This window comes from Alternaria incomplexa, assembly GCF_024043165.1.
Source record: "Alternaria incomplexa strain BMP 0042 chromosome Unknown scaffold_5, whole genome shotgun sequence".
Taxonomy (NCBI): Eukaryota; Fungi; Ascomycota; class Dothideomycetes; order Pleosporales; family Pleosporaceae; genus Alternaria; species Alternaria incomplexa.
In genome coordinates this window covers 877,665-899,854 of record NW_026249854.1, presented here as the reverse complement: position 1 = coordinate 899,854, position 22,190 = coordinate 877,665, and the positions used below count along the sequence as shown (strand labels likewise).

Here is a 22,190-nt window from a genome sequence, read left to right as displayed (position 1 = left end):
TTTCATCGGCATACCAGAAGACAAGATCTCGGTATCTCCATGTTCTCATGTTCTCGGGAAACCCTTCCTTTGAATGTTATCTGGACCTTCAGGCCGCCCGCATTTGCTTGGGGGCGGAGGCAGGACCTGGGGAGTGTCTGGGCGCAAATCCCCGCCGCACTGGACGCCTGTGGCAACTGGAGCCTAGCCGGGGGTGATTTCAAGGTGCGTAGACAGTTCGGCGATAGTCTGTCATGAGCCTAGAAGGCGCGACGAAAGTCTCCCTCGCGCGCTCACGACGCGTTCGATCCATCGTTGTCTATGCTACGATGTCGCACCGGTCAGACAGAAGACGTTTTCGTTCGCGGTCTTGTCACAGCTGCACAAAGCGTTTCCAGCTTCTTACGATTATTAAGCAGAGCTCGCACTCTGCTGTTGACAAAGGTACACCCGATCTTCTCCAAGACACGAGCTGACCCATCATCCTACTCAGATACGACCACCTCTCGGAGAAGAAAGCTAATACTAGTACTCACGATTAAGCGACCGTATTCCTTGCAAGCTACACTGTACGAGAGCCAGGTACCCGTCCCTCTTACACAACTGCCGTAAATCCTGCAGACGCGCCCGATAACCTTGCCAATCACGTTAACGCGGTGGCACTCAACGAACCTCACGATCTTCCCCACGCAACGGTACCGAGTAGATGGCGAATTTGGAAGCGCCTGCGGTTCACATGCCCTTGCATGCTTGAGATCTCCGCACCGTTGGGATTGTTTTCCCTGGCGGCATCCTTGCTTCCCGTGCTGTGCCGCAGGGGAGGAACAGATGAAGGTGCAGAGCAAATAGTACATACGGGCATCGCATAGCGAGTCCGTTCACACCACTGTATGCATACCGAGAGACAATACGAAGGGGACAGCAGCGTCAGGGAGTCACAGCGTCAGTAAGCTAGATCTTTAGCCCCAAAGACTCTGGCTCGCTGGCTCATACAAGGGGAGAGTATGCGCGAAATCTACGCTGTTGATCGTGGTCACCTTCGGACACGGTGAGGAGGTAATGATTGGCGACAGCTCGCTACTCGACTGGCGCGCGAAGGTTGCATGGCTATCCTTGCACGCACATCGCGCATACACTCATCTCACAGGGACGGAGAACGGTATCCGAGGCAGACTGTAACTTGCATTCACTGAAAGCACCTAGATCCACAAGCGTAATCTCACAGTGCGACCTTCAGGCTGTCGGAGACGGTCGTGACCAATCCCACCCGCGACCCGATAACCTCCACTCTCGTAATCTGGCTTCGACATCTTGTGGCTGCAGATGTGGCTCATCGCCTAAAGCAATATCGAGCATGTTCCTACTGCAGCCATTGAACGCCTTCGACGCTTAGTAGGCTACATCACCGACTCCAACGTACCAATTGCAGCAGCATGCCGCCCACCAACTCAATTCACATGCGCCCCGCTTAATGGCGCCCGTCCATCCACCGTTCAACTCCTACAACCTGCTGGGAATGCTTATCTCAACCGCACATCATCTGGATACTTGGGCGCGCGCTGTGACGTTGCGATGAAAGAGGGCATAGGGGCGAGTGGAAGGTATTACAATGAGAGATAAAAAGACAACAGGGAGCGCAATGACAGATACTAGCGAAACGTATCAAGTCTAGCATGGTCGCAGCTGGTTGTTGCGCATTCCCGTGCTACAACCAGCATGCGCATCGAAGGCCCGGATACATTTGCTAGTCCTCGCCATCTGGAGATATCCGGCTCGCGAAGGGGAACACGGACAAATATTTTAGTAGGCTCTGTCGCTCAGTTACTTCAGCTCCTACGAAGTTGTGGAAGAGTCGGGGTGGAATCGTTGGTGATAGGCTTGCGTGCGATCTACAGGGTCTATGAGGAGTTTGCAACTAGACAGCACATAAGCATGATAATGACATCAATCATGTGGAGTTTCGTGATGTGTGGTCGTTGAGTGACTGGCTGTTCACTGCTTAAGGGAATTGCTTTGATGATGCAAGTTGCCAGACCAGCCACCCCTTACAATGATACCACCAGATGTTGTCGTTTCTCCAGACTGCACTCCGCGATCGGTCTCAAGGGCATGCAAACTCTCTCTTTGACCAAATCTACAGGGGTCGGATAGCGATAGGCCTGTGGTCGCTGCGGATATTTCTCGCCGTTCGGAGGTCCTTCATAGCTTGGCAGGCCTACCCAGGGTCAGTGCTTCTCCATCTCCTAGAGCTGCGCGTCTCGACAATCAGACCTCTCAAATCCTCTCGAAAATTGACGCTTTCCCTCATGTTTCCACCTTTTTCCCACCTTTCTTCGCGTTTTTCTCGTTCTTTCACCTCTTTTTAGACGGTCACGCGCGTCGACGACGATTAGAGCTCCTACTCGCGCGGCGAACACGCCTGGGCATGTCTCATATACGCGACGCGCAATTTGAATACTGGAAAGACGATACTACGCACACGCTGGAGACATTTCAAGGCGGAGAGAAGTCTTGAGCCACACTCCTGAGGTCCTTTCGGTGAATGAGGACCGCGTATTTATACCACCTTCTGATCCGTTCACCCGCTTCTTGAGTTGCCGAGGGCTAACATATTATGCATGTAGGTGATCATACAGCTTCCATTTATCCGAGACCTAGTAACACGTATCGAGCCATCGTCAAGCGGCATCCTACTCCACGCGAATCCACCTGCCTCTTCAGGACCGGCCCGAACACGATCCACGGAGACACCACATACACAACAGTGTTGAATGGGATAATAACGGAGGCTTAGAGCTATCTCTAGCTCCGGAGTTGGGATACACGTGTGGCCAGGGAGGGTATGCTGATGCATTGCCGAGGGATGTTGCATCTACAGTGGAGTGGGGAGCGTTTTTCTTACCAGGCCCAACAGGTTACGGTACTACATTGCGCTAATGGCGTCTGCGTATGGAATGTGAGATTACTAGACCTCATCCTCTACCAGTTCACAATGCAGTGCTTGTGGTGGACACAACAAAGCTGGGAGGCGATCAACCGTGGCTACATGGACACACGCGTGGCATCCTGTCATGATCGACTCATGAATTGTGTTCACACGTTGATATCAAACAACAGAGACTTGGTAGAGCGTCAGTTAGGACAACATGTATGTGCTTGCTGCAGATGTACGCGTACAGTGGACTTCACGATGGCGCACTGGCATTCATACAATGCTCTGCTTCAAAAAAGACGTGCTCTTGTTATTGGATTTAAGTCTTGATTGCTCAATACATGGCTATGGATGATGTGTTGGTTCGACGCTTATACGCAACAAGAGACTCAGCTCTCGTGTGATCTCATCTCGTTACTTTGCGTCCCCTTGGTTACGACCGTAGTTTTCGAATCCGCTGTGAATAGATTCCAAGGACGAGGTTGTGAGCTGCGGATCTGGACAATGAAGTTTCGTGATGTTGTTGAAGCGCATGTTATTATCTGCTGGCTCGATCGACGCGTTCCGTGCCTGGGCGGTCATTTTGGTGCTTTGGTTTCGTTGGTTGGGGGGTCTCATGTCTTCTGTCGCTGTTGGCAGGCGGGGAAGCGGTCTGACTTGGAGTGGTGGATGCAGCGGAGGCGCGTCGCTCTGTACTATAGTCAGCTTGCTGAAGACGTCCAACTGGTGCCATGGTGAATCTGACCATGCATCTTGATGCCCTCCGCCGTGATGAGTTTTCTAGACGGGGGAGCCATGATGAACAACGAGTAGGATACTTCGTGCCGTGTCTCGATGCTGGGCAGGTATAGCTCGGAGAAGATGCAAGTCGGGTGATGGAGGCACCTGTTAGGAGACCGAATACAGACCAGTGGGTAGATGATAATTTTGTAGCGGTGCGGCCCTAAGCGATTGTTTGTGGCTGAGGGGGGAGGGGAGATGTGACTGAAACAGAACCCAGCCTCACGTGTGTGATCCGATCTTCCGTACTTAGAGGCGGCGCTGTGAAAGTCATCAAAGCATGCGCTCCTAACAAGTCCAGTGCGCGCGCCTGTACTCTACCTAGGTACTGTTCGTGCTAATATCCCCTTAATGAGCTCGACCTGAAGCGTACCTCAAGACGCTTTCTCGTCACGTACTCTCGTACCGTTGAGAGAGGCGAGCTGTCGCGTCTGACCTCGTAGTCGGAGAGAATCTACGTCTAGTTACTGGCGCAATTGCTTTCTCAGGATTTGAAACATCACCATGCTATATCGAATGGGTGTACTTGGGGAGAACGCAAGCAACACTGATGTACAAACGTTTGGCTGGCCCATCTTCGCGGGTACCATTACCTTGAGGCATCCATCATGGATGTTCAGGGTGAATCGCTAGACGCATGACTCGAAACGCACTGTTCCCATTTGGTCTTAGCACCTGATCTGCAATTGGCGGTGAAGAGGGCACATGCTTCCATTCCGAGCTGATTAGACGACACTACACTCCAACAACACAATCCATCGCTTACTGAGTAACTTGCCGCTCATTCGTGATAGTCACGAACACCACCATCGCCTGGAAATATCTACAGCTCTGTCAGTAGGTGAAGGGAAGGAGGGTTTGTTTACTTACCCGGTCACCAGTGTGAAAAGAGGCATTGATCGAGGGCCCATTAGCTGCGCTGACGCGGTGAGAAGCAGACAGAACAAAGGCATGACGACGATTCGCAATGTTTGCTCCTCAACGACAGTAAATATCGCAATCGGGGCAATTAGGACCAAAGTGGCCAGCACATGCACACAGGCATTTGCGATAGCTGATACGACCTTCCCTTCGACGTACTCCACATCGATCCCAGTGGGTGGTAGCTCCCTTCTATGCATGGGCAGTACATGCAACAGAGCTTTCGAAGGCCGAACAATACACTGTATCACCGGATTCATAAGCCGATCTCGAATAAGCTGCGCCATCGGCTCGAGGTCGTCGCCATCGGCTGTGGCCAAGTCACTCGGTATGGGCTGACCTCTGTCGCCGTATAGCGAAGCAAGTTCCCCGTTGGCGGCGCGTCCATTACCACCATTATAGATGCGATACAAATCCAAATCGGCTTTCGAAGGCGAAGGAGCCATGCTCATCTTCCGGAAACCCTCGACGACCTGGGCTACCACGACCGTCAGCTACTGCTTGCACATATGTGATGGGTATTACATGCAGTGGAGTAACAAGCTCTCGGTCAGGGCATCCATTGATCTCGTGAATCCAGATTCCGCTGGATCAGTGTCCTCATGAACAACATCGTCCGGCGACAAACCCTGTTGGAGGGATGCATCAGCGGCTCGCAGGCATCGATGAACTTTGCTTTCCGTATATGGTATGACGCGTGCCCACTGTTCCCGAAATCTTTGGTGTATAACAGCCTGTGGATAGTCGGCCGATAGTTCGAACAGTTGACTGTGCTCGCGCAAAGCCATGATACGTTCTCTTGTGGAAGGTGCATCCCGAGCGCGCAGGTTGAGTTCGACAGCCATTACAAGTGGCAAAAGTGATCTAAGAAAACAGCGGAAGGTTGGGAAAGCAAGAGAAGAAAACCGTAATCGTTGGGACTTACCTACACCCTAAGGGGAGGACATTAAGGTATAAGAACAGCTCAAGAAGAGACCTCGTCACCCAACAGCCTGGTCGATAGCAACATATTCCGTCGACCGGTCAGCATTCTTCTCTTCGCGCGAGCCTCATATGAGCTGGCAGGCAAAACCACACCACCATACTGTCGCGACAAGACGCAGAACATGCATAGACAGGGCTCGATAGTTCGAGTCATAGGCGCCGCGCCTAGTATGCGATTACACCGCTTGAGGCCACCTCTGAGACCATGTCAATCGGAGATATGCGACTGCTCACCGGCCATACGACTCTGGACACTGCGATAGGCTCGAAGGTGACGGAATAGGAATATACACTCTCCAATGGGGACCACACCTGGCTGCGGTAGACGTCCATGAACTTTAATGGTCACTTTCAAACGCAAGTCTTCGTGGTCTTGCAGGCTATGCTGATCCGCAAAAGGAGCCGACTGGGGTCGTGGGATGGTGTGCGGACATGCATGCTGGGATAAGATCCTCTGGAAGCTGATCGTTGCACCCTACGATGGCTGGCCCGACAGTGGGACCCGTACCGAACACACCGCGTGGCATCGGTTGCAACATCAAAAATACTGTCGAAGATTGGAGTAGACGGCTGTCGGGAAGCAGCGCTGAAGCTCTTGACTTTAGTGCTCCTGCTAGTTGGCAAGCGAACCTTGGGGCCAAAGACCGCCAAACTTCGACAGCCCCGCCGCCGAGGGTCGCCATCTACGCTCTCGAGCCCGCAACTTGTTCATTACAACCTCGGACCGTTGTTGCTTCGGGAGCGGCCCACGGAGAGCGCGCGAACGAAATGAGGCGACAAGTACAATTCCATCTCGGATTGCTGCGCAACAGACTCTTCCAAGAGCGACAGAATGGCCCCGGTTCGACTTTTCTTGTGTGCCGCTGACGCGCTTTCGCGGTATCAGATGACTCTGCCTCGCAGCAGCATACGCTGTGCGACAATGGCGTTCCACGGATCACGATGGGCTGCGTCTATCAAAGCAGTACGGTTACAACATTACCTTCTTACGAGGCGGTGTCCAGGGTTCTACGTCAACAGCATCCAAAACTCTGCGCCTAGCTATTTTTGCGATGATGTTGTCACCACCAAGATGCCAACGCAGATGGCAAGCGCCCAGGTCTGCAGCTCGAACAGATCCTTTGGCCTTCACAGACAGCGAAGACAACCATTACACAATTAGAGGCCGAATAAAATCTCATACCAGCCCCCCATCAACTGATCACCCATGAGCCTTGGGTCTTCGTTGTTGTTCAAGCAATATTGGTGGGTATGGAAGCCTACACCGCCTGTATGCTGGAGCTTTCAGCCTTGTCAGTGTCAATCCGTTGAAAATCGAGGCTGATCGAAAATCTCATCCATAACTGCAACCTCTTCCATCGTTACTGCGACTATTTGTTTAAAGCTCTAATATTGGTCTCGCAGAAGAGAACGGGTACTCTCAATTATGCCCCACTCAGAAGCTGTGTTCACGCCTGACTTTACGTTGCGACACAAAAAACTACAACAGTGACTTTAGGAGCTTGGAACAGTACCACAAGTCCACAACCATAAGCTGCGGTGTTTCCGTTCCACGCTGCTGTCAAGATTCCCCGGATTGCATGCCACCAGCCTCGTTCTGCTATTGGTTGACTGTTCAGACGCCAACTCGTGACGAATCTCGTTGGGTATTCACCCGAAGAAATTCGTCCATTCTGGCTTATGCGTACCTTTCGGATCATACCGAAAGGCGTAATAGCAAATGGCTAGCGAGAAAGTGCCTCCAAGTATCGACCATGCCGCAATCGACCATCGTGTTTTTTCCATGCCTTTTTCTTCTTCGCGATCAACTAGCAGAACCTTATACCTAATAAAATCATCTAAGGCAAGAACTTCCCCAAGAACCCACGATATACCCATAGCGCCAATGCAGGCCAGAATCGTGATAGCCCAACCCGTCAAGAGCTCAAGAACTTGTTCCTTTTCAACCAGGGTGAACAGCGTGACTAACCCCACAGGGAACGCTGTCAGCAGAAGAAGGCCAATGATGGTACCAATGATTTTGGCGAGGGGATCTCCACTACCCCAAAGAGCTAGCCAGATCCATGCTCCACACATATAGGCCAGGGTTGCCAAGTAGATGACTGGAATCCATACTACTAGGGTAACAGAATACAAAGAGTTGTCGGTTTCGTCCTTCAGCAGACCAGTGAAGTTGATGAATGGGTGAAGAAGTACGTAAGATGCCCAGCCGAGGAAGAGGCAATGTAAGGCGAGAGCGAGATAGCCCCAAAACAACTCAAAAAGATCCAGATTGCGCTCCAAAGTATATCGCGCATCCCTCATCCACCTCGGTCTAAGAGCATGATTCGTTTCATCCTCTTCTGCTAATAGTGTGTATGAGCCTGAAGTCGGTGGTTGCCGGAAAGATGCAGCTACGATGAAGCATTCCATGACTCCGAAGCTGGCTAGAAAGAGACCACCCCATGCTTTCGTCCAGTGCAACCCGCTTGTAGCCATGAGCTTGACAGCCTGAGTGAGGGTTCCGATAACAAAGATGAGCCATCTAACACTGGTCAGGGTTTCGAGGGTCTGGAATCCTTCTTGAGGTCCAGAGTCCCGCAGCGGCCGCGTTCGCACACGCATCGCTCTAGTGGCAGCATCCAGTGGCGAAGTATAGTATCCCGAGAGTAAATATACCGAAAAGCGAATGAGTTGTGCCAACGCATCAAATGCGCAGATGATCGGAGAGCTCCGAAGATAGGTCCGCAACTGATGTGGGTACTGTAACACTTGGCCAGATGGCTGGGTCATACAGCTCAAAGCGAGAGGAAGCAGGGACCAAAAAGCGCTCTGCCATGATACCTCTTGGGAGGGCGAATCTGCAAGTTGTGTAAGTATACCTATTCCAGCCTTGCACGAGTGGAAATGAGCTTGCCTTGCTCCCAGTACCAAATCATGATGACCCCGATATCTAGGTGTGCGTCGACCGGTGAACAACGGGACGCGCACAGTAATCGACGGTAGTGAGGTTCGATAATGTATCAGAAGTCTAAGAAGGAAGTAGAGGCCGTCAAGTTGGATCAGGCTGAGCCTTGGCGGGGTGCTCAGCCGCACTCTTCGCATGCACGATGTGGTTGGCCAACCTTTTCCTCATACGTCATCGTGGTTGCTTTTGCACGCAAGAAGGAAGTTTGCTCTTTACTGTGTTCGCATCAAGGGACGAAACCGTGAACTACCCGGGTGGCATTGACTCGAAAGATCAACTAACATGATCTCGTTGATTGATGGTATCTACGGAGCAAAGGACTCTGAAGTAGGCACGCTAAATCGTTCAAAACTACTCTTTGGTGCGATACTAAGCAAGCCAGTACCAGATCTTCTGCATAACGTTCTTCGGCACAGGTGCACCGGTGATATCGTCCTTGCACAACTCGTTCATCTCTCGCACACCCGTTATAACATCGATGTGCTCGACCTTGATAGCAAACGACGTCCTGAAGTAGATCTTGTGGCCAGCGTAAAGTACGATGAAAATCGGAATGGTGATATAAGCAGCAAGGAAGTCGGACACAGACCAGTTCGCTGGCACAAATACTTGGAAACCGTTGGTCAGAGTCAGGAGCGACACTACGCCGAGAACAAAGTATGTAAGATATGGCTGGAAGGGCGTGCGGTAGGGAAGAGACTCAAGCAAGTTGTTGAAGATCATGGCCTTGCGGAAGCGGATGTATGTGATCATGACGACGATCCAGGCAATGAACCCAGAGATGGTGGAGATGTTGGAAAACCACAAGAAGACCTGGGCGCCAGTACTGGAGACATTCAGGTACGCGAGGAGTCCGATGGCCCATGTAGCGAGAACAGCCACATATGGTACACCTTTCTTGCTGGTCCTGCCGAAGATCTTAGGCGCTTCCCCGTTGAGAGCCATACCATACAAGACACGGGATCCAGAGAACAAGAAAGCGTTTCCGGCAGACCACGCTGATGTCAAGACGGCCGCGTTGACGACGTGGTTCAGACCTACGATTCCCGCACGCTGGATACCAATGACGAATGGAGAAGCGGAAGCGTTGGAGCTCTTGCTGAGGAGGCGATCATCGTCTGATGGGACAATAACACCGATGATGAAGCTACCCAGACCGTAGAATATAGCAAGACGGTAAACGAAGCGGCCAGCAGCCTTGGGGATGTTCCGGCGTGGGGCAATAGTCTCTCCGGCAGCGAGCGCAATCAATTCAGGCGAAGTGATGAAGGCGAATCCAGCACGGACAAACGCAGTCCAGTAGGCCAGAAAACGTCCAGAGTTCCCTTCCACAATGTACGGTTTGAAAGCACCCGGATTGTTCCAGTATCGAAATCCGAGCCTTCCTTGATCGTTAGGGCTACCGCCTAGCATGATCACAAAGCCGAGAATAACGAGACCAATAATGGTGATGAATTTGATAGAAGCGAACCAGAACTCGGCTTCTCCAAATACCTCGACTGCGACAATGTTAAGGAACAAGACCACGACCAGGAAGATGGTAATCCAGACAGCATTGTGGACAGGCGTCTCCCAGTACTCGACAAGGATTGCTCCAGCTGTAGCTTCAGCGGCGACCAAGATGGCGTAGGCGTACCAGTAGTTCCAACCGGCGGCGAACGCGAGACTCGGGTCTACGAATCGCTTGATGAAGTAAGGAATAGTGATACCACGCATGGGAAGGTAAGTGACGATTTCAGCCAAGTTGTTCATGACGTTGTAAACAACAAGCATCATACTGAGGTAGGCCATGAACAACGGAGCAGGACCGACAAGGGCTAGAATAGATCCAGATCCGATGAAGAGACCTGTTCCGATAGCACCACCAAGCGCACTGACAGAACGTTAGCGATTGGTTCAGCGACAAGAGAGAACGCAGACTTACAGAAACTGGATGTGTCGACTCTTCAGTCCACGATGTGTGTCTCCTCCTCGTCCAGTCTCACCACCAACAGTAGCGGCGCCATGGACAAACGGCTCCTCAAAGCCAACTTGACTCTCGTCGTAGCTATACGGCACAGCCTCAGGCTTCTCATCGGCTATGTGGTGGTTCGGCATGGTTAACACGAGACAGAAGGAAGGCTTGGTCGGCGGTACCAATCTTGCTTTCGCCCTAGGGGGGTGCCTAGTGGTTATGTAGATGGGATGTCAAGGGCGGGTAAAGAATGCGCCGGTCGTGATAGCAGACTTTTCAGCAAATGTGGTGTATGGCCCGGCGCGAGAGGAAGATCATTCCACGTTCGCGGTTCGGACCTACCCAAACGTGGTACGGCTTCGGTGGCCAAGTCCTTATCGAACGTATGGGACGATCGTGGCCCAGACCCTTGTCAAAACGGGTTCTGGGAAACCAATTATCGTTGGCTAGTGCGAACTACCGGTAGGGAAAGCGGGGAAAAATATCTCGAGCGCTGTGATGGTTGCAGCCCGTTGCTTAACTCGTATGATGACGTCCCCTCTGCGCGGCGCGCATTCCTTCGGGTTTACTTCCTTGCGCCACGGGCACTGTGCATCTGTTGGTGTTTGGACATGCGCCCTGCGCCCTACGTGTGGAGTGAGGTGAAAAGAACTGAGCCGACGTAAACCGCGCGTATCGTGTGCGTGAGGCTCAAACTGGGCGTGTCCAGAGCTCGAACAAGCTTCTGGAAATACGCCTAGAAGCCTTAGCGCTCATGGTACCCGCCGCTGGTTTGCGAGCTGGGTCTGGGTAGAAATGGAGCTGATCATGGGGCGCATGGAGAATGCACTGACTGACAGTTCACTGCAAAACCTGGGGATCGCGGGGATTGCGGTTCGTGCTTCATCCGGCGGCGCGATTGTCTGGTTTCACCGGACAAGCCGCCGATGATACGAACCAAGACTGTATGCGCCGTATACCTAGGTAGTAAAAGACGCATTAGCTCGAGATGTTGGTATTCGCTTAGAAGATTCTGACATTTGACTACAATGCTATTAGGCCTCCTTCGTTATCATAATGTGCTACTCTTATCTTCAGTATTCGTGCCGTTGAGGATTTCAAACGTAACACTTTCACCCAGGCAGGATCTCAGAAGCTTGGACGTCGCTTGGAGGATACTCACTGCGGGTCTCTTGTGGGTACATCATCCGTAGGGCCATGCAACTCTGGCGCGACCCACCGTCCTACTATACATCAATCTAGCAGCATTATCATGTACCCGGATACCGAAGTGAAGGAACCCTCCATCGCGCTTCGTTCCAAGTACTTTCTTGCCAACCTTCAATAAGAAACTGGCTGTCAGCTTTGGTAAACGTCAGTGCGGTAACACTGCGTAGGCGTCCACCCTAGTCGACACGGTTGGTCCTGCAATCCTGCGCACACTAACATGTGGGTCTCCTGACACCATTCAGTCCACCTGCATGCCCTTTTGAAGGCAGGTAGCAACATGCGACATGTACTCTTGGAGTACATACCTTTCATCTTTGTCTTTGAGCACACATGACCCTTGACATCGCAGGTGCGAGTTCCATGCTTGGTCGTGTAAGCTCGCAACAGTCCCCCAATATCCTCTACAGTTGATCATATCTCAAAACGTAAGTTGCGTCGTTCTCGTGGGTCTGTCGAGTTGGTTGGGTCAAGCTTCGAGGGTCCTTAGAAGGAACAATAACCCCTCACCAAGCTTTCTGCACCCGCGGCAGGAAGCGAAGGCGCGGAGATGACAGCATATGCGCGCGTCGCGAACGTCATATCGCAGACGTGTATGCACGCGCTTCGAAGCTACAATCCCCGTCGATTCTAGGAACCAACAAACATAAAGCATCAATCGAGAAGTTCGCGAAATGATTCTACAGGTTGTGATCGACAAGGTTCTCTCCAAAGCGCAGGAAACTGCGTCACATAGCTGGGAGTACGGCACCGTTTTTGAAGCGCTACTCGAGTACAGAGATCCTCATTACAGCATCTTTCATGACCCATTTCCCGGAGGCGAGATACCAGAGTTGACGGTAGAGGATGTAGAAGCGTTGCAATATGTGAAACCATTCATACAGACGAATAGCGCGAGACTGTGCGAAGGTAACGGTAAGCTCTCTCCTCTCACATTTCGTCCAACGCATGCTAAGGGCAGTAATCAGGTTCGTCGTCCGATCCGACATCTCTCTGCATTCCGGCCTTGTTGCTCTACAAATCGACAACCTTCCAGTCGTCTGACAATCCTTACCTCTCCGCTGCCGATCGCCAGCTGCACGACCTGCTCTCCACCACGCCCAGATACGGCAATGGCGCGATATCGCATCGCGATGCGTATTCTTCTTTGTGGGCAGACTTCATCTACATGGTGCCGCCTGCTCTTGCCTACCACGGTGTCTTCACCTCAGATCTAGGCATGGTGAAAGAGAGTGTACGGCAGTGCCAGTTATACTGCGAGGTGCTAGGTACGTCGAAAGGGTATTGGCGACACATCGCCAATGCCGAGGGCACAAACAGCGTAAAGAGCGATGATGGCGCGTGGTGTACGAGCAATGCCTGGGCTGCAGCTGGGATGACTAGGGTCCTAGCAACTCTGCGCAAATCTCGATATGCGTCGGAAACCGCTGATGAGCAGAGTATGCTACTAGATATGACCAAAGTCATTTTTGACGGCGCGATGGAGGCTGATACTGATGCATCCGGCCTGTTGCGCAACTATCTCGATGACGAGACGTGGTTTGCAGAGGTTGCTGGGACAGCGTTAATGGCAGCTACGGTCTTCAGAATGGCGGTTCTCGAGCCTGGCACATTCGGGGAACGGTATGTAGGATGGGCGACGCGTAAGTTGGAGTCTGTCAGTCACCATCTAGATGAGGAAACTGGTGTTGCGGCACCTGTGGTCAACTCACTGAAGGAGGGGCAGCAGACGCCGCTCAACGGTATCAATCCGGAGGGACAGGCTTTTGTCGTATTGTTATACGCTGCATGGAGAGACTGGAGGACTGCTGCAGATAATGCATCAATCGCGATGACCGGAACTGACGCGTCGAGGACATGAGCAGCGCGTGCGGCAGTGGTCGCGTCATTTGTACCTCGGCAAATCGGACTCCTCACGTCAACCATGACTCTCCGACATGCAATGGAAGCCATGCTTTCAATCACGGAGTACGTGACATAAGTAAAACTGCATTGCACAACGAGAGGTCAAACTGCACCCGTCTTACGCTTATTCTGTTGACACGACATGACGTCCACCAATACTCCCGTGATCATCGGCGTAGGCGACATCAAGAACCGCTCCACCGCTATCGCGGATGCGAAGGAGCCCGCGACATTAATGCTAGAAGCCATCCAGAAAGCCATCAGCGACACTGCATCTCTTTCGAAGACCGATTTGCAGTCAGCAATCGACAGCATCGATGTCGTCAAGACGTGGACTTGGCCGTATCCAGATCTACCCGGGCTTTTGGCAGAGAAGCTGGGCGTTGATCAGAGTCTGAAATGGAAGAGATATTCCGAACATGGAGGCGATAAACCAGGAAAGCTCTTCGATGAGGCCGCTAAAAGAATTGCAAAAGGCGAATGCAAAGTCGCGGTTGTAACAGGAGGTGAAGCATTAGCTTCGTGTACGCAGCGCATGCCTTTCCGCCGTCTCCACTCATTACTAACTGTACCAGTATCCGCATGCGCAGCTGCAAAGAAACTTCCCCCACCAGGCTGGACAGCTCCGTCCGAAGCCGTAGATTCGGTCTTCACACCAACAGGTCGCGACCTAGGAAATAGTGCGGTTTCCTCTCTCTGGCAATCCCTTTCCTCTACTGACTCTGGCAAAGACCTCGGTGCTATTCACAAAATTGGCGCGCCAATACATGTCTACCCACTCTACGAGAACGCATTCCGTGCGCATCGCGGACAGACACTGAAGGCAAACCACGAAGAGAGTGCAAAGCTGTATGCTGAATTTGCGGACGTCGCAAAGAATAATGAGTACGCATGGAATCAAGGGGCTTCAAGTAGTGAGGAAGACATCAAGACTGTTGGGAAGAAGAATAGGATGATATGCTATCCTTGTGGGTCTCACCTCTTTCCGCATTAGGAACGGACGCTTACATCACACGCGCAGATCCCCTGCTTATGAATGCCTTTAATACGGTTAATCTTGCCTCTGCAATCATCCTTACATCGACTTCCTTCGCCAGAACCTTAGGTGTTCCCGAGTCGAAATGGGTTTATCCGCTTGGCGGCGCGGGAACGAAGGACGCCGATGAGTTCTGGAAACGACCGAACTTCTACTCTTCGCCCAGTATATCGCGCTCTATCGATGCGAGTTTGGAGACTTCTGGTACGACCAAGGAAGAGATGGATATCGTTGATATCTACTCCTGCTTCCCTATTGTGCCTAAGATCGCGGCGCAGCATCTAGGAATACCTGTGGTTGGTCGTCAAAAGCCACTGACGATACTTGGGGGCCTGACATCGTTCGGCGGAGCTGGCAATAACTACTCAATGCATGCGCTCACTGAAATGACGCGGCAGCTGCGAGATGACAAAGGCCAGAAAGGACTGGTGCTCTGCAATGGCGGCGTTCTGAGCTATCAGTACGTCGTCATATTGTCAAAAGAGCCTAGAAGAGAAGGAAACTATCCGACAGAGAACCCTCTATCGCCGCAGATTACTGATGTGCCCGCGCCTGAGCTCGTTTTCGACCCAGAGGGCGAGGCTGTTGTCGAAACCTACACCGTAGAGTTCAACCGAGACGGTAGCCCGCTTCGAGGTCACATTATTGGTCGCTTAAAGAGCAGCAACAAACGTTTCCTCTCGAACCATGGAGATGAAAGTACTTTGCGACAGATGGCCAGTGGTGCGGTCGAGATTGTGGGTAAAAGCGGATGGGTATGGCAAGATGGTGAGAAGAGGGGGAGGTCGCTTTTTGCATTCGATAAGCCAGCAAGACTGTAGCGACTTAGCGAGCGCGTGAAGAGAATAAAGAGCTAGGATTTTTGCTATGAAGCGCTGACAGGTCGAGTGAATTGGTGCGCCATTTCTCTGCGAGTACATGTGGCGAATCTAACTAGGTGAGCTACGAGCTCCCGCGGTTTGGACTTTGCACAGTCCCCTAGCCTACTTATCTACCCGGGTGCAGGTTTTCATCAACAATACACGCAGTCAACTATAGCTCTACCTTCTTGATCCCTCAATTCACTCTGTATTCATCTTCACGATCCTGCAGCACCATCGGGCAACATATCTCAGTCATGTCTTCCTCATCCGCAAAACTAGACGGCATCACGACTTCCCTATCTGCGATAAAACTAAACCCTACTGTCTCATGCCCTCCGACTCAACCCGCACAATCTTCTTTCGAAAAGCTTCCCCTAGAAGTCCGACAGCAAATCTACCGATATCTCTTCAATAAACGCGACCCTGATTCACTCTCGGTCGGTGTCCGCCTTTGCTACCGCCGCAACTTTCAAGCACTCCAATCATCCGCGCGACCAATCCTCTGGAGTCTCATGTTGACCAGCCGCCAAATCTCACAAGAGGTGCGCACTTACTTCTTCGGCTTCTACTGCTTCAACTTCATACCCGCACACGGGAAATACGGCTACCAGAGTCTCCTCACGACGTTTTCGCTGAAGATTGGGGCACATAACCTTTCTCTTATACGGAAGCTTTCGCTGCCTTTGTATTCGATCCGCCTGTTTGACGAAAAAAACGGTCTGGTGGAGCAGTCTAGATTATGGTTTGCATCAAATCTTCTAGCGAAATTCCCGGCACTTACCCATCTCGACATTGGCTTGCATGTGCTCGAGTGTCTACCACGCGATCACTTAATCTTTTCCAAAACGCTACCAACGACCGAGGATATGAAAGCCATGGAAGAGTGGGAATGGAGTGGTATCGAAACGAATATACCTCTGCGAGAGTGCTTTGAGGAGATCGGCAGCGCTATACAGGGGAAGAAAGTAGAGGTTGGGATATACTGGTGAGTGGTCTATAACTTACGGAAATAGTCCAGTAACGTATTCTTACTGACGTGCGATGTAGGTCAGACTTGCTTCATCTGGAATTACTGCGGGAGCATAAATGGCAGACGTTTGAACGACTTGAGGCAGTCTATGAAGAGAGGCTGATAGTGATACTGCAGAAGTGGCTTGAAGCGAAGTCAGTGCAGAGCAAAGGGCCACTTCGAGGCTTTCGAAGGGTTGATGAGCAATTTCATACTCATTATGAAATTGTGGATAACTACCATTGAGCCATCGGGGTAGAGAATAAGTTGGTAGATAGTGTGGAAGATCGAAGATCACACGATGAAGCAGTACATAAATCAACCATCTTGAGATCAAGTCGATGCCTTTTGTGCCCTATGTGCTACGAAACCACCTACTCCTTAGAGTCTTCCATCATACGTAGCTATGGGTACAGACAACGATTCAACGGATCTCTACAGAGTGTTCAAGTTCGAAGCATAGTTTCCATTTCCACATAGGTGCCTAGGAAAGCGCTCAAAACTTCTGTCACCACTGTGCGTAACAAAGTAGAAAATGCCGCACGCGATGGGTGATCGAGAACGCTGAAGATGTTCGCGAAATGAAGGTATCGAAGAAGTAAAGTCATCGACATGACGGTACAGATGACTGACAAATCCTGGGAAGCGTACTTGAGCTGAACGGGAAGCACGCACCTCAAGAAGAGATGTCTAGAATTTATTAGCACGAACAAACCGAGGTGCAGGTATTCATACGCTTACCAGAGGCCTTTACTCTTCATCTTCAGCATAAACTTCGTGGTCTTCTTCATACTCGTCTTCTTCATACTCGTCTTCTTCATACTCGTCTTCTTCATACTCGTCTTCTTCATACTCGTCTTCTTCATACTCGTCTCCCCCATCGTAGATGTAGCCGAGATGGTCGTTCTCGAGAACGATACGCGCTCTCATGTGTCGAGCGATCAGCTTCACCAAGAGTTTCTGACCTTGACCGAGCGTGATGCGGGAGATTACGGTCTTCAGAGAAGTGCAGCGGAACAGCTCAGCCGGGGTGGGGAACTGCGCGTCGGTCCAGTCGCTAACACTGTGGAAGTGCTTGAAGCCAAAGGAAACGGTGGTGATGAGTTCCTTCTTCTCCTCCTTAAGCTGACACAGGAATCGGTCAAATGCAGCGCATATGTCTGACTGGAAGGCGGTGAGTTCATATGGAAGGTTCTTCGTCTCCATGTTGAGCTGCTTGCACACATAGCTAAGTGTGAATAGTTCAGCCCAGCCTTCCCGGGTGCCACCGCTTGTGTTGTATCGAGTAGCGCGAAGCTCGACGTCAAGGCAATCTCGGCTATCCCAGGTCGGACAGGCCTCATGACCCCCGATGACATAGTGGTAGATCTGGTTGCGTATCTCTCCTGGGAGACGGAGAAGAGGAGAGTTGCGATTATGTAAGTTCCTATAGGTCATCTGATTAGTAGAGCACGAACAGCACATAGCCGGATCATCACTTACCTAGCGGCGTGCTTGCCAATCTTGATCTTGACTTGGTACGCCCTCTTGGTCTTCACGACGCGGCTGGTCTTGACTGGTGCGGTGATCTTCAGAGCCATCTTCTTGACCTCGGGGCGCGCCATGATGTGGAGTGGAGCGTAGTGGTTTTGGAGGTCAAGAGCCAGGCTGATTGTAGTTGGCTGGCACACGGTGAACAACGCTAGCGTGTGGTGAGCGATGAGCGATGAGCGATGAGCGATGAGCGATGAGCGATGAAGGATGAAAGGAGACTGGATTTGACGGTGAGTGTGAATTAGACAGGCAGGGCCGTCAATATTAGGCCGAAAGTTTCAGCACAAATGACATATGAGTGCCAGATATTGATTGAGCGCAACGCTTTCAACGCTACTGAAAATGGCCTTCATGATGCCAACAAGCTTGATGGTACAGATACGCCAGACGGATTCCTACGCACCATAACCGCCCCTCCTCTTCATCGTCTAAACAACACAGCCCATCCCATAGACCCCAAAAGATTGACCACCTAGTAAACGCGCCTCGGAGCGTGCGAACGATGCGGATAATCTCTCGAACTCCTATGCGGATGCCCAGAACGTGTAGAGCGCTTGCTTGAACTTCGTCTCGGCTTAGACTTCGATCTCGACTTCGATGAGTGCGATCGTGAGCGTGAACGTGAGTGCGATGACGATTTGCCGCTGAAGCAGGCGAGCAACGCCACGAGGGCGCTTGTGATGCAAATGGTTGCGGTTGGGAGGACTGGTCTTGGGTGTAGGAGGAGATGTATTCATGAGAGGAATGTAAAATCTTTGGAGACGACGGTCGATGATGTTGATGTTGTGACAGCCAGATTTATGGGTCGTTACTTCCTCTTATACACCATATGGTGTGCAGCACGGCACCTTTCGCTGGACGTCACTTCCTCCCCGCTAAGTACTGATGACATGCGCCGAACCATATTTTCCAAGAATCGAGGCCTTTAAGTCTGAATTACCAACTCGATTGTTCACATCCAAACCCGCAACATCCGGACCCTGCATGCGTTTTATTGCTTGGCTGCGCGTGGCGTCGGGATGCTGGCATCATGGTGATTGGTTGATGAGGGAGCGAAACTCGTGGCACATGTGCGGGATGACGTTCGCCGTCTAGTCCATTCACAGGTTCAACATATGTGTAATACATTCGTAGATTCGCAAATCTTGTAAGAACGTTAAATCTTTACAAACCACTAAGCACGCTCTGCACCCCCACAGTTCCAACATCATCTCTCCTGGCAATGAAGCCCTTCAGCTCTTGCGCATCCTGTCCACCCGCAGCCCTGAGCCTATCCCTCAACGCCTCCGGTCCAATAATGAACAACGTACTGACATCCGTCAGCACATCCATGGCACCAGGTTCCAGCTCATCGCCCGTAGGCCATGCTCTCACGAGCTCAACATAGCGGTTCATGTCCTTGGATACACTGAGACCACCGACTTGTGAGATGGTAAACTTAAGCAAGTGGGACAGAACAAGAGATCGCAGACCGCGAGCAAGTTCGGCGAGGAAGAGGGAAAGGTTGCGGCCAGAGAGGGCGGCAGAGGCTTGAGACGCGACGCGGGTCAGGAACGCGGAGACGTCGCGACAAGCTTGTGTCTCGGTTGTGACCATCAGATCGTCTTCTTTGGGTCGGAAGTCGGTTTTCTTCTGTTGAGACAGACATCTGCTCACCCAGTTGAGAGATGCTGTGAGTGTGAGATTGAGGATGTTGGATAGTTTGGATTCAAGGGTCGAAGTTGTGCTATTCGCGGACTTTTCGATGTCGCGGCGAATGGTGAGATTGGGTGTGCAAAGGGGCAGGACGATGGTTGTAGTGGTTTGTTGGAGAAGATGTAGGATTGTGGTGATGGCGTGCAGCGATGGGAAGTGAGCGAGATCAGGGGCTGTCTTGGAGTTCTCTTGAGAAACGGCATGGTCTTGTGCACTGTTTTGGTGTTAGTAAGGATGCGTAATCCAAGCAGGTATGGCTTACGCGTCTAGTGCCGTCTCCAGATAGATCTCGCCCATCTGCCGTAGCAGTAGGTTTAGCAGTATTTGCACGTCCTTCGGCGTCTCATTGCCAGGCGACAGCTCAAGTCCACGCCCAACACCTTCTGCTAGCCACTTGAGCATACGCTTAGCGACTGGTAGCGATAGCCTGCCATCTTCATCAGTCACCTCAATGTCTTTCTTCTCTTGTTGGTCTTCTTTCAAGCCAGCAATGCGAAGCAGCGTTGCTTTTTGACTGGCGGGCAACTCGGTGCTTTCAAGGCGTTCCATGTACTTGTCACGAGCGGATGCAGCCAATTCCTTGCCTCGCTGGGCTAGCGATCCAAAGTACGAGGTTGGCATTTTGCTACGTCGCGAGTGGTAGATGGTGAACTTGAGCAATAGCGAGGAGTATAGCTCCTCCAGATTCTTCTTCTCCCGCTCAATGTACTTCTCTCCAATGAAGTAGGAGGAGAAGAGCTCTTCCAGCTGCTGATCAAGGGTAGCTGCGACCGCAGAAGTGGCAGGCTCCGGGTGCTCTGTCAACCCATGTGATTTTAGATCGTCCACCAACTGCGTGATGTAGCTCCTAGATGCCTGCAGTGAACGCAGAAATGCGAGCGAAGACAATTCTCCTGCTTTGTCGAGCACCATCTCTAACCGACTTTGTATCGACTGCTGGAAGATGCGCTCGAGGAACTTGATGAGCACCTCCTCGTAGTACGGGAATGCTCGTTTGATGATGGCGGACTCATCTTGAACGACAATCTTGACTTCGTCGATCAGAGACTGTAGTGTAGGCTCAACACCCGGTGGTTCCGCATCAGGATCTTGAAGGCGATCCCAAGTCTCCAAATCTGTCGCAAGGTCTTCGCCATTCAATTGCATGCGGTCGATGAAGAAAGAGTGCTGGTTGACGTATGTTCCAATGACACTAGCTCCGTCGTTGAAGCCTTTGAGCGCAATGGCACAGTCGCGCATGCCAGCGTAGTTTGGACGCGCATAGCATTCCTGAAACTTGCTGAGGAGATCCTGCTCCAGATTCTCCAAGAACTTCTCGATGACTTCCTTCGTGTTGTGTCTCGACTGGTGTACCGTTCTCCTCTTCATCCCGTTTTGTACCTCTCCGTTGACTCGCTGGCTGCCCTCTGGGTCGAGACGCGTGCTGATGCGCAGCAGTTGGCGTGCAATCTCAGCGCACCTTACTATGTCGCCGTTCTTTCGCTGGTCCTCGAGGATCATGAGTTCGCCCCGTTCGCTGACTTCTTGCCAGCATTCAATCAGGAACTTTGCGTCCAGGGCTCGCTTCCGCTGGCGATCGAGCTCTTCGAGTCGCTCTCCAATGCGCATGGCCACGTTGCCCCCAGTATCTGAACCCCCCTCATCATTGCCGTTCAGCGAGCTGTCTAACCTCTGGAACTTGTCCATGGCCGTCTCCAGCCGTCTCCCAAGCGATTCGACATTCTGGTTGTGTTGCAGCTCCGCACGGCGCACAGCTGTGGAGAGCTCAGTTTCCTTCTCTTCTAGGTCTTCGGAAAGACTGTTGAGCCGTGTGAGGGCGTGTTCGAACGTGCGAATGAGCGGCTTGGGATCGAAAGTCTGCTGGCCGGCAGCGCCTCCGGAGCGTCGTGTCGCGGGTACGGCAATTTGGGAGAGGTCCTCGATGAAGTCTTTGACCAGGAAATCTTTGCTCTATGAGAGTCAACAGAGGGAACCAAGCGGAAGCTGTACGGCTGCTTACGGTGAACTTCTCTAGGGTGAACTGCGGCGCGCGTATCGAGTTCCTCGACGTCTGGTGGGTGAGTACCGACGAGCCATCCGAGCTGATGCGCTGCATGGTTGCAGAGGTGTGGGCAACTGCGCCTTGGGTGCTGGGTATCACTCGAGTCTACTATCACGGACGTCTATCGTAGCAGCCCAGCGCGCCAATGCCCCCGGTTGCCCTGGAGGTGCTGATTGAGCTGTCGCGGGGCATGAAATTGCCGGGTTTTGCTAATGGACACGCCTCTTTCACTCCCGCATGGTATTAGGCGTAGATGTCTCCTGTTGCAGTGATTTGCATGTGGTGATGCAGCTTGGAACATGTCCGAGTCGCGACTGTGGCTTGTCGCACCTGTGGATACCCCACGCCTCGGTACCAGGTCCGCAATCCAAGGTTCGCAGCAGCTCCAGCCGAACGAACAACGGG

General features: G+C 51.9%; 5 protein-coding genes across 5 annotated transcripts; 2 read left to right on the top strand and 3 right to left on the bottom strand.

The window, feature by feature from the left end:
• Nucleotides 1-8,912: 8,912 nt before the first annotated feature.
• On the bottom strand, nt 8,913-10,640 carry J4E90_004223 (uncharacterized protein; the record flags this gene model as incomplete). The annotated part of the gene is made up of 2 exons (XM_051433788.1): nt 8,913-10,416; nt 10,468-10,640. The coding sequence occupies 2 exons, from the start codon at nt 10,638-10,640 to the stop codon at nt 8,913-8,915; spliced, it is 1,677 nt and encodes a 558-aa protein (XP_051292306.1).
• A 1,737-nt stretch (nt 10,641-12,377) lies between these two features.
• Nucleotides 12,378-13,564, top strand: J4E90_004222 (uncharacterized protein; the record flags this gene model as incomplete). Its single annotated transcript, XM_051433787.1, has 2 exons — nt 12,378-12,618; nt 12,672-13,564. The coding sequence occupies 2 exons, from the start codon at nt 12,378-12,380 to the stop codon at nt 13,562-13,564; spliced, it is 1,134 nt and encodes a 377-aa protein (XP_051292305.1).
• A 186-nt stretch (nt 13,565-13,750) lies between these two features.
• On the top strand, nt 13,751-15,465 carry J4E90_004221 (uncharacterized protein; the record flags this gene model as incomplete). Its single annotated transcript, XM_051433786.1, has 3 exons — nt 13,751-14,132; nt 14,184-14,576; nt 14,630-15,465. 3 exons carry the CDS (start codon nt 13,751-13,753, stop codon nt 15,463-15,465), a joined length of 1,611 nt encoding a protein of 536 aa, XP_051292304.1.
• A 1,801-nt stretch (nt 15,466-17,266) lies between these two features.
• Nucleotides 17,267-18,120, bottom strand: J4E90_004220 (uncharacterized protein; the record flags this gene model as incomplete). Its single annotated transcript, XM_051433785.1, has 2 exons — nt 17,267-17,942; nt 17,999-18,120. The coding sequence occupies 2 exons, from the start codon at nt 18,118-18,120 to the stop codon at nt 17,267-17,269; spliced, it is 798 nt and encodes a 265-aa protein (XP_051292303.1).
• Nucleotides 18,121-19,213: 1,093 nt separating this feature from the next.
• On the bottom strand, nt 19,214-21,839 carry J4E90_004219 (uncharacterized protein; the record flags this gene model as incomplete). Its single annotated transcript, XM_051433784.1, has 3 exons — nt 19,214-19,958; nt 20,007-21,694; nt 21,744-21,839. The coding sequence occupies 3 exons, from the start codon at nt 21,837-21,839 to the stop codon at nt 19,214-19,216; spliced, it is 2,529 nt and encodes an 842-aa protein (XP_051292302.1).
• Between the last annotated feature and the right edge of the window lie 351 nt (nt 21,840-22,190).